The 11,923-nt window shown below is 39.4% G+C and overlaps 1 protein-coding gene across 4 annotated transcripts in view; it reads left to right on the forward strand.

The window, feature by feature from the left end:
* Positions 1-11,663, forward strand: part of LOC108705063 (leucine-rich repeat-containing protein 4B-like) — an 84,270-nt gene extending 72,607 nt beyond the window's left edge. For all 4 annotated transcript variants that reach the window (XM_041569942.1, XM_041569944.1, XM_041569943.1 and 1 more), the window contains 2 exons: positions 5,709-5,777; positions 8,480-11,663. In XM_041569942.1, the coding sequence (XP_041425876.1) occupies positions 8,548-10,473 (1,926 nt within the window). In that variant the 5' untranslated portion in view covers positions 5,709-5,777; positions 8,480-8,547 and the 3' untranslated portion in view covers positions 10,474-11,663. The remainder of the gene's footprint in view (positions 1-5,708; positions 5,778-8,479) is intronic.
* The last annotated feature ends 260 nt before the right edge of the window (positions 11,664-11,923 follow it).

Below are 11,923 nucleotides of genomic sequence, written 5' to 3' on the forward strand. Positions count from 1 at the left end.
AACTCATTTTATATGGAGATAAAAAGCAAAAAACACTGTTTTTGTTCTGGTTTTTTTTTTAATCTTTTTGCTCTGGAAATAAATTTACCTTTCAACAACTGCTGGCTCCTGATCTTTGATGAATGCAGGAAGAACTTCCATCCCAACATTAACTCTAACTCTGAGTTAGTCAGTGACTATAAGGGGGGCCACATGGGACATAACTGGTCAGTGAGTTTGTAATTGATCCTCAGCATTCAGCTCAGATTCAAAAATCAACAGATATGTCCCATGTGGCCCCCCTCAAGTCACTGATTGGTTACTGCCTGGTAACCAATCAGTGGAAAGCAAGAGAGCTGAAAAGCAGGAAGTAGTGTTCTGGCTATTATGTTACACATCCACTCACTCCAGCCTTTATACATTACATTTTTGCCTAACTAACTATATTAGATACATTTTTTATTTTGCACAGACTATATAACTAGTTTTTATTTGTGTATATTTGTTTTTTTCACCAGATATCAAGGGGCAGATTTATCAAGGGTTGAATTTCGAATTTGAAAAACTTCAAAATTCGAAAAGACCAACCGAAATGTATTTTTTAAAAAAATTGCCGTTTTTTTTGACGGAATAGGTACAATTTCTATCGAATAGGTCAATTTTTGATTGAATGTGAATCGAAGTAATAGCACATTCGATCCACCAATTGACTCCAAATGGGTTCTAGGAGGTCCCCCATAGGCTAAAGCAGCAATTTGGCAGATTTTAGATGGTGAATGGTAGAAGTCGCATTTTTAAAGAGACAGTATGTGGTAAATTTCAAAATTCAAATTTTCCATTGTTTTTCAAATTCAAATCGAATTTGGACTATTTCCTAGTCGAAGTACACAAAAATTAAATTAGAATTTTCACTTCAACTTTTGATAAATCTGCCCCTAAATGATATAACATTATGGTCACTATTACCCAGGGGTTCAATGACTTGCACATTTGCTATAAGTTCTGGCTCATTAGAGATCACTAGATCCACAATAAAATTTTTTCTGGTTGGCTCCTCAACAACCTGTGGCATTTTGGGGGTTCCACTACACAGACAGAATATTTGGACCCAGTTGGTTCACACAAACATATCGTGCCCCACATCTCTGCATTTTGTGCTCGTATTATTTCTGTATTTTGCTCTGCTGAAGCACAAGGATACAGATTCTGTTGGTACCAGTGCAATATTTACTATATAATTCAGCCTCGCAATTTGACTTTAATCGTTTTTATTTAGGCCACTTAGGGAATGAATTTCTAAGGGAAGGTACAACTGCCCCAATTCCATTCTATCTACAGTGTAAGAGTATGAGTGGGAGTTAATGGAGGGGTAGTTTATGTGAGTGTGAGTGTAAGTGTGAGTGACACTGAGGCACTATTGTAACAATGAGGAACTGGGCCCCCTACCTTCCGAAACCTACCCCTTTTTTTTCTTTCTTTCTTTAAAAATGATGGCTAGTTTGGCTGGAATGTTCCATTCTATTGGCTGGAATGATTTGGTTTAATTATATTAAATTAATCTTCTCACCGGGTGGAATGGGGTGGGAGTATAAACCAAGTGAACCTTACTCATGGTTTGGGAATGTAAATCCAAAGGGAGGCTGTAGAACGTTAGAACTAGCAATCATATGAATGTGAATAAGTGTTACAGACACATGATTACAGCAAAGACTCCTGATGAAGCAGCTCCTCATCATTGTCACATTGTCTCCATAGACCCATGGATTGACCTAAATGTCCCCATATACTCAACTGGCACAGACACTACTGCACAACTGGCTAAACACAGATAGGGCCAAGTGCTGTTGTGTTGAGGGATTGGGCCACTGGCCCCAGATAATCCAAACTGCAGGAATGAAAGTCTTGCTGCTGCTTCTGTTAAACCAACCCCTGAGCTGATAAACATGACCTGTATATTGTGCAGTATGGCTGGAGAATGCAGTAAAGTGAGACCTGGGTGCTGTATCTACACACAGTGGCCTAGACACGCCCCTTTTTTGGATTGTGTAGAGGTCATGTCATGTATGTTTAATGTTGATGTTAATTGTGCCGCTTCCAATGTTAAGTGTTTGGAGTTTTTATATCATTTTTATATATGTGCAACTTTCCTATCTACATTTTCAATGATTTTAAATGCAACTGAACACAGTATATATTAAAGCAGTTCTTTTGTTTTTTCATATAGAATGGCCATGAATATATTCTATACGTTCCTATAAATTTGTATATCATGAGGGCCAACATTTTGGACATGTGCAACATGCGCTCGGCCTTCTACAATTCTTATATAATAATTTGAACTTCCACCTCCAGAAATTGAATACTTACTACATATATGTATATACGCACACAGACAGACACAGAAATATTCTTTTAGTAATAATATTAGTTTTATGTTTCATATTTCATACAAATGTAACGATTGAATTAAATGTGAGGGGAGTAAATAAAGAATATTCTATCAAACGGATTGGCTGATGGGTGGGAGGTGACACTTTTGTAGCCAATGTGTCAAGATTCATGCGCTGCCTTCCCAGGGTGCCTTTACTTCTGCCACGTGGCACCACATGCTGAGGAGATGTAGCTCTCAATTCATTTCTATGGGATTTTGAAAGGCGTATTTATCAATGGATGAAGTGAAATTTCACCCTTTGATAAATACGCCTATAAAAATCCCATAGAAATGAATGGAGAGTGGCGGAATTTCACTATTAACTTCACTCTTTGATAAATATACCCCCAGAACTTTGATGGGTGTAGAAGTGGTTTATACATTTGATGAATGGGTGTTAAGTTGGTTGAAACTTGTTTTTACTGGATTTTTAAGTTAAATAGAAAGAAGACTGGAAATATTGAGGGAAGGAATAATGAAAGAGGCAATTATAAGAGGAGAAATTGTGAGAGAGGGAATAACGAAAGGGAGAATATTATAAGAGAGGAAACAATTAAATAGAAAAGCGTGAGAGTGGAAATAAGAGAGGAAATAACAAGAAATGAGATTGTAAAAGAGAGAGAAAATTGCAAGAGTGGAAATAATGAAAGAGAGAAAATTATAAGAGGAAATTAAATAGAAAAGTATAAGAGTGGAAATAAGAGAGGAAATAAAAGAGAAAATAACGAGAAAGGAAATTATAGAGAGAGGAAATAATGAAAGAGAAAAGTTTGAGAGAGTGGAAATAATGAAATGGGAAATAATGAAAGAGCTAAAAAACTAAATAATGGGATGGCTAAAAAAGAGTAAATTATGAGAGAGAAAATAATAGGAGAGAGGGAATAATGAATGAGCAGAAATATTGGGAGAGATGAAAGAGTAAGAAATAAAACAGAATCATATCTCGTACTTGTTGTTGGTGCAGAATGGAGGTGCAAGGGATGTATGAATAGATATATGTACATTACTGATACTAGAGAATAAAACATAAAGTGCACATTCTTATGATTACAAACAAGGAGGCTTGTGGGTGCACTACTAAAGCCATATAGAAACATATTTAAGTACAATAAGCCCCTGTCTAAATGATTCAATGAATATACAAGTGCAAGTATTATAGAAAAAGAAAAGAAAACCAGGGTTTTTTTGTTACAAAGTTCTGATCATAAAGTTGATAAGCCACAATAACATGTCAAGGTAAACCCCATACGTCGGTCCCTAACTTGTTTACCTGTGATCAAAATATAAAAGGTCATATACTTCTCTGCTTAAAGGACAAGGAAAGGAAATCCCATTTTTACTTCCTTTAATGAAAAAGAAACCTTTCTTCAATATAATTTAATTAAAAAATGTGTACCGTTTTTATAAGAACCCTGACTGTATGCAGTGAAATTCTCCCTTCATTTGCTGCTGTGGATAGGAATTGTCAGACGGTCTTAGTCCTGCAAAGATGTATAACAAAGTTACAAGATGGTGACCCCCTGTGGCCAACTTTGAAAGCATAAATTATTTGTTTGATTAGACTTGTGGTGCAGTAAGTTCATGTTTATGTTTAGTATACAAAATACAGCATTTCTAGCCTTTTTCTTTTTTACACTTTCCTTGTCCTTTAACAACATTACTTAAGGTAAAAATCTCCTGACGCTTGATTTGTGGACTAGACCCTCCCCCGCCACCTGCATATGCGGCTTTAAAAGAGAGACTGCCCAAACCAACGCCTATTTTTTAAAAGAAAAATGTGATAATGAAGAGACTATTCCTTGGATTATTTAGACAGGGGATTATTGTACTTAAATATGTTTTTATATGGCTTTAGTAGTGCACCCACAACCCCCCTTGTCTGTACCTTTCTCATGATTACGCCTGGCACTTTGGCCTCTTAATCTGAGAGTTTATAAATTTGTTTGTGTCCAAAGCGGCTCCTTTTACCCCCAAATAATTGTGCCACTTCCGCAGGAAAACCCTGGATCTGTTTTCACCTCCAAATGTGGTTCCACGTTAAAAGGAAAACACAGGCACAATGACTTGTGTCCGGGTCCCACCCAACCACTTTCATGGAATATTCCCCATTCATTGCCATTTATTTCATGAATTGCTTTCCTTGACCCACTTATTTATATTATTTTACTTCATTGATCCCAATGTGCAACGTCTGTCTGTTGTTACATAGAGGCAACGTGTGGTGAGACCCAAAGAAACAAAGTGAATTTGTGTTTTTTACTATTTATTTTAGATTAATACACAAGTCTACAACCTTACTCTCATCCTGGATCCCCTAAATAATGATCAGTCCCCCTCATTTGGTCACGAAATGTAACAATTTAGCTTTATCATAACACGTGACACAGTTTAGTGAATGATGTGCAAGTTGTGCAAATGGTTGTGGGAAGAGTTAAAGTGGACTTGTCACCTACACATAAAAAGCTGCATAATGAAAGTCCTTTCAAATTAAATATGAAACCACAAAAAAAATTTTCATTAAAACCTCCATACCTGTTATAAAGGTGTTTAAACATCTAAACTGTCAATCAACTATTACCTGCCCCGCCTCTATGCCCGTGACATAGAGGCGGGGCAGACAATTACTTTCACTTTCCATTCAGCACTTCCTACATGTCACTGCTCTCCTCACATCCCCCCTTCCCTCCTCAGGCTCTATAATTGTGTAGGGCACTGCACATGGACATTAGGTCCCCCATTCTGGTTCATACACAAGATTTTGGGGTGATACACAATTTCCCTTAATAACCGTGTCCACAAAATGGCTGCTGCCTGCTTGCTGTGATTGTATAATTCCAAGACAGAAGAAAACAAAATGTAAATAATAAATACAGTGTAAGTAAAGTTTATTTTGCTCAACTAACATGATAGAAAAGAATTTGAAATGATTTCTTAGGGTGACAGGTCCCCTTTAATAGGATATTAGTGACCATTGTGCTCAGTGCAAGTCCCACTTATCAGCACAACTTGTTACTGACGTCACGTCCGGCCTGGGGATAATCCAATGGTTCTCTAAAGCCCTACTTGTCTGGACCGGGTACTAAATGGATCTTCCCAAATATTCTCCAATGGATCCATGTGTTTGGTCTAGGGGCCAGCATTCCCCATGGGGGGCTGTATGTTCCCGCGAGTCACTAAACACACCCAATGAATGGACCCAAACAAAGTAAAGTCTGCGCCCGGATGCACCACAACCATTTCTTTTTCCTTATTCATTGGCATTTTGTCATGGTCTCCTCTTGTCTCTTTCTCATTTCAGATTATATAAAGATGACTTCACTCTAAGCCGAGACACGGGGACAAATATCCAGGCTCCATCATTTGCGAGGTAATTCTCATTCCATTCCTACACCCACAGCTTGTACCCTAATCTGTGTCACTAAAACTTCACTTGTGTCCACATTTAACTACTTAAATCCTACTTGTGCTCCAGCAAACGATCAGCCCAGTGTTGTCTATCTCAAGGTGTATATCAAGTGTGGAGAGAGCAGCCTGGGAGCCGGGGCCCCACACAAAAGATCAGGATACAGCTCAGTGGGTGGGAAAGTCCATGTTGTATTTTTCCCTTTAATGAAAGATGGAGCAGCAGTGTTGGAAGTGAACATATTGCAGATCTTATGGCTGGAGATCTTGTGTAGCACATCTCCCTCTAGTGGTTAAGAGAGGCAGTGCAGTCTCCTTATTGGCCGCTTTATTCCTCTCGTTATATTATTATTATTATTATTATTATTATACAGGGAACATTACAATAAGTGCATCAATGTGTAGAGAATATTGTAACCCTTTCATGGTGTTCTCCATAAAGAACTATTACTTTCATTTTTGAGTGCTGTAACAAAAGCTTGCAATCTAAATGCCAGCACATTTGATTCACTTAAGGGGTTAACAGTTTTGCTCCTTGTTAAAAGAAAAGACTAGAAACCTGGAACTGTTACATCATCTCCAATGTATTTGAGTTTTAATTCCACAGCAGGCGCAGAACGAGTTAAGCACCTCGTTTTAATTGCTGTTTTTTTACTAGCACCCCAGAAAATGAGGGTGACCCCCTTTGAACAGCACAGGGGTGTATTTGGGAATTTTGAGGCTGAGGTTGAGGGTCCCTGCTGTAAGTTCAGTGGCTGTACAGAAAGACACATGATACAGAAGCTGGGATATATTATATAAGCTATGTCAATGTGCTATCCAGAAACCCGTTATCCAGAATGCCCTGAATTTCAGGAAGTCCATCTCCCATAGGCTCCATTTTAATTAAACAATTCAAATTATTAAAACTGATTTTCTTTTTCTGTGTAATAATAAAACAGTCGCTTGTACTTGATCCCAATTAAGATATAATGAATCCTTATTGGAGGCAAAACCAATCCAGTTGGTTTTAATTTATGTTTAAATGATGTTTCAGTAGACTTCAATTATATCCCCAAATTACAGAAAGGTTCCTTATCTGGAAAACCCCATGTCCTGAGCATTCTAGATAACAGGTCCCATACCTGTATAGGCTGGATAGTCTGGATATAGGGCAATGTGTTGTATTATATTCTCTTGGCATGTTATTGTGTTCAGCCACAGCACCCTAGCAGCACCCTATATTGGGTGTTAGTGATTTCTTTGCTGGGCCTAGCGATCATATACTGTAGGGCAAACATATCAAGATATGAAGCAGATCAGCTCCAGTTCTTGCCTTGAAACCCTGTAGGGCAGGGGTCCCCAAACTTTTTTTATGCGTGAGCCTCATTCATATATAACAAAAAAATGTTCGAGAGCAATAAATGCATGCAAAAAAATACTGGGGTGCCAAATATGGCTATTGGTAGCCCCTATGTGGACAAGCCGCCTATAGTACGAGTTCTTTGGCTGTACATATGGCTTTTATGCAACTTAAACTTGCCTTCAAACCAGGAATTCAAAAATAAGCTCCTGCTTTGAGGCCAATGGGAGCAACATCCAAGAGTTTGGAGAGCAACATGTTACTCATGAGCCAGTGGTTGGGGATCACTGCTGTAGGGTCTCTAATGCCTTCTTATTACGGGATGGGGAGGGGCCTCTGGGGTTAGGGTCTTTGCTCCCATAATCCTGTGCACTTCCCAGCCAATCAGAACACTCTCTAGTTAGTGTAGCTGCATGATGGTGTCTATGTTAGGGAGCAGTGCCTGAACATTGGTAGCGGTTGGGACAGGGGATGAGGGGGTGAGTAGGAAGTCCTCCAAACCCCAACTCTAACCCCCCAACTTTGCCATTGTATTATTATTTTACAAATTTTATGTCCAGTTTCACAAAAATATCCAAACAAGCCTTTAATATGTGTAAGACAATTTCTATATATATCACAGAAAGGCTGAGTTGTTGCAGCCGCTCCCGGGCAGTAGTAATACACAATACTCACACTAATATTGTCTCATAATGAGCCAAAACATAGAGCCAAAGCAACCCAGGAGTTTATTAAAGCAAAGAAGTGGAATATTGAGCTGATGTGAAGCCAATTGAGCTGCATTTCACTTGTTGAAGACTAAACGTGGGACAGAAAGGCCACAAACAAAGAGCAAGTGAAAGAAGCGGCTGCAGTAAAGACCTGGCAGAGCATTAAACAGGAGCAAACCCACAATCTGCTGATGTCCATGAGTCCAACACTTCAGCCTGTCATTGCAGCAAAGGCTTTTCTACCAACTATTAGACATGAACATTTCATTTGCACTTTTTTCATTTGTCCAATTACTTTTGAGCCCCTGAAATGAAGTGATTGTGTTAAATAAAAGCCTTTAGTTCCTCACATTTTTATATAATCTTTTTGTTCAACCCACTGAATTAAAGCTGAAAGTCTGCAGTTCAACTGCATCTGAGTTGTTTCATTTAAAATTCATTGTGGTCATGTACAGAACCAAAATTAGACAAAAGTTGTCTATGGACTTAACTGTATATTGATTTCTTTGATCTTAAGCTCCCTGCATCATTCAATTGACTTACACTTGCAGTCTGATATCTTTCATATAATCTATTTATTTGTATTAATTTTTTTTTTGTATTTTTCTCTTTAAGGTGTTTTTCAAAAAAAAAGAAAAAAAGGGTTCCCTAGAAGAGTTATGACAAAAGTATGAACATTGAACATGGTTACCCACCTTTGCACGTGCAGGATTCTTGGTCTGAAGCTCATTAGAATGATTTGGAAGCAAGCTTTAATTCTCTTGTGGGTCACAGCTCTGGCACTGGGTGGCCCATCCCCGACGTCATGCCCAGCCCTTTGCACCTGCAGTAACCAGGCCAGTCGTGTCGCTTGTACCCGGAGGGAACTGGTGGAAGTGCCAGAGAGCATCTCTGTTAATACGCGATATCTGAATCTTCAGGAGAATAATATCCAGGTCATTAAGACAGACACTTTCAAGCACCTTCGTCATTTGGAAATTCTTCAGCTCAGTAAAAACGCCATTCGCAACATTGAGGTTGGAGCTTTTAATGGACTCCCAAACCTGAGCACGCTGGAACTTTTTGATAACCGCTTGACCACTGTCCCAACTCAAGCCTTTGAGTACTTGTCAAAGCTGAGGGAGCTGTGGTTGAGAAATAACCCAATTGAAAGTATACCCTCTTATGCGTTCAACAGAGTTCCTTCTTTGCGGAGACTGGATTTAGGGGAACTTAAAAAGTTGGAGTATATCTCTGAAGCTGCCTTTGAAGGTCTTGTGAACCTGCGATATCTCAACTTAGGCATGTGTAACTTAAAGGAGATACCCAACCTTACAGCTCTGGTGAGACTCGAGGAACTGGAACTCTCTGGAAACCGTCTGGAAATGATCCGCCCAGGCTCTTTTCAAGGGCTGATCAGTCTTAGAAAGCTGTGGCTGATGCATGCCCATGTTGCCATCATAGAACGCAATGCCTTTGATGACTTAAAGTCTCTAGAGGAACTGAATCTCTCTCATAACAATTTGATGTCTCTTCCCCATGATCTTTTCACACCTCTCCACCGCCTGGAGAGAGTGCATCTCAACCACAACCCCTGGCATTGTAATTGTGATGTATTGTGGCTAAGTTGGTGGCTAAAAGAGACCGTACCTAATAATACAACATGTTGTGCCCGTTGCCATTCACCTCCCAACCTAAAAATGAGATATATTGGGGAGCTAGATCAGAGCCATTTCACTTGCTATGCCCCAGTGATAGTGGAACCCCCCACTGACCTTAATGTGACTGAAGGCATGGCGGCTGAACTTAAGTGTCGAAGTGGTACGTCGATGACCTCTGTAAACTGGTTGACACCAAATGGAACCTTGATGACCCATGGCTCTTACAGGGTGCGCATTTCAGTCCTTCATGACGGCACACTGAATTTTACTAATGTAACGGTTCAGGATACAGGCCAGTACACATGTATGGTGACCAATTCGGCTGGAAATACATCCGCCACTGCCACACTTAACGTGTCTGCTGTTACTGATCCCTCAACCACTGATTATACATATTTCACTACTGTAACTGTTGAAACTTTGGACTCAAACCCAGAGGAGACAAAACCTATTGACAAGGAGCCTGGTCCCACCCCGACGGTCCGATGGGGGATTACATACTCCACCACCTCCCTCACACCACGCAGTACACGTTCTACGGAAAAAACCTTCACAATCCCAATCACAGACATGACGGGGAACATTATGAAGGATCTCGATGATGTTATGAAGACCACAAAAATTATCATAGGATGTTTTGTGGCTATAACTTTCATGGCAGCCGTTATGCTGATCGCATTTTACAAACTTCGAAAGCAGCACCAGCTTCACAAGCACCACGGGCCGACACGGACTATCGAGATCATTAATGTAGAAGATGAGATACCAGCCACGGCCCCGGGGGACAATCACATGGCCCTACCAGCCATCGAGCATGACCACCTCAATCATTACACTGCGTTTAAGACCCACTATAACAACAATACGGGAACCCTTAACTGTGCCAAAAACCCCATGCTGAACTCCATCCACGAACCCCTTTTGTTTAAGAGCAGCTCAAAGGAAAACGTTCAAGAGACGCAAATTTAGCAGAAAGAACCGGGCAATTCGTGAATTTCAAATGACAGAAAATACTTTTCCACATCTTCAGAAAGAACTTGCGAGCGTGTCCAACCATGAGATGAGTCTGTTTGGCTTGTGATACCCTGAGAGTCTTTTCATAGCGACTGGTCTCACGGAATTCTTGGACTAATAGAGAGACACCCCAGACAAAGCACTGACACAAACTGAAAAACCTTTTGATAATTTCCAAGGGATGTTTCACTCTCCGACTACCTGATGTATTACTAAAAAAAAAAATAATTAAAAACCTAAAAAAAGATTAGAAAAAGGGGGGGAATGTAATGAAAAGAATATGTAAGGAAAAAAAAGCTTATTTTGTGGTACAGCTCTTTATGTGTAAATTCTATTTCAGATCTATTTTAATCAAGGAAAGGTGTTACGGAACAGAAAAATCAATCCTGGGATTACTGAGGCAGTAAATTGCATTTTTTATTAATAGTCTCACTAAAGAGTTTCTGTTGAATAATTGTGTGACACAAAAGTGTTGATGCTTCTCATAGATCAGTTGAGGGTCATTGTTGGGATTTGCTAGCCGAGGGTGCCGGCTGTGGAGTACTGGCCCCACCGACTGTCACTTGGCTCAGTTCTAATCCGTTTGGACATTTCATTGATAATAATAATGGGAAGTGGAAGGAAACGTGTCGGGGACTCCCTGCACCCTCTGCCGCTTCCGAGGGGGTTTTCTTTTCTTTTTTTTTCTAATTAAAAATAATAAAAGGTTTTTCCAACCTTTAAATATGTTTATTTTAAAAGTTACTGTGCCATAGAAACATTTAAAATGTGCCAATTATCTTCTGAACTTTACAGAAAAACATGTGTATGAAAAAAAAACAGGTTTTTACAAAAAAAAATTGTTTTTGGGACACATGGAGGACTCAATTTTCATTCTTCTGCCACAGGAATATTTGGGCCAGTTATTTTTTCTGGATTTACGTCTAAAAATGAAGTGTGAAATCATGACATTGATATGAACTTTTGTTTTTTCGCTTTGTTTTTTTCTTTTTTTAGTTGATTTGATTTTTTTAATAGGCATTTTTTTGAATGATCCTTGAAGGTATTCTTGTGCCAAGAAGAAGAATGGATTCTCTCTCTGACAATGATTCTATACAGGAAGGGCATTGCCAAGTCTACAAAAACAAATAAAAAAATGAAAAAGACATTGTCTTAAGCTTTGATTTTTATACATAAAGAAAAGGCCGATGTAGATGGGCATCAGCCTGAGCTTCAGCGGCACCACAGTAGGGGCAGGTAGTTTGTGCCCTTCTGTAAGAATAGGGGTATGCAATGGGGTCCCCCATAACCTGTGAATAAAGCACAGTGCATGTAGTTGTGATGAACCAAGGCACATGTTTATTTAGTAGCTTCTCACAGGTTCACAGGGGCAGACGGGAGTCACAAATGAGCAGCAACTTATAAG

Source organism: Xenopus laevis, chromosome 7L (genome assembly GCF_017654675.1).
Source record: "Xenopus laevis strain J_2021 chromosome 7L, Xenopus_laevis_v10.1, whole genome shotgun sequence".
Lineage (NCBI taxonomy): Eukaryota > Metazoa > Chordata > Amphibia > Anura > Pipidae > Xenopus > Xenopus laevis.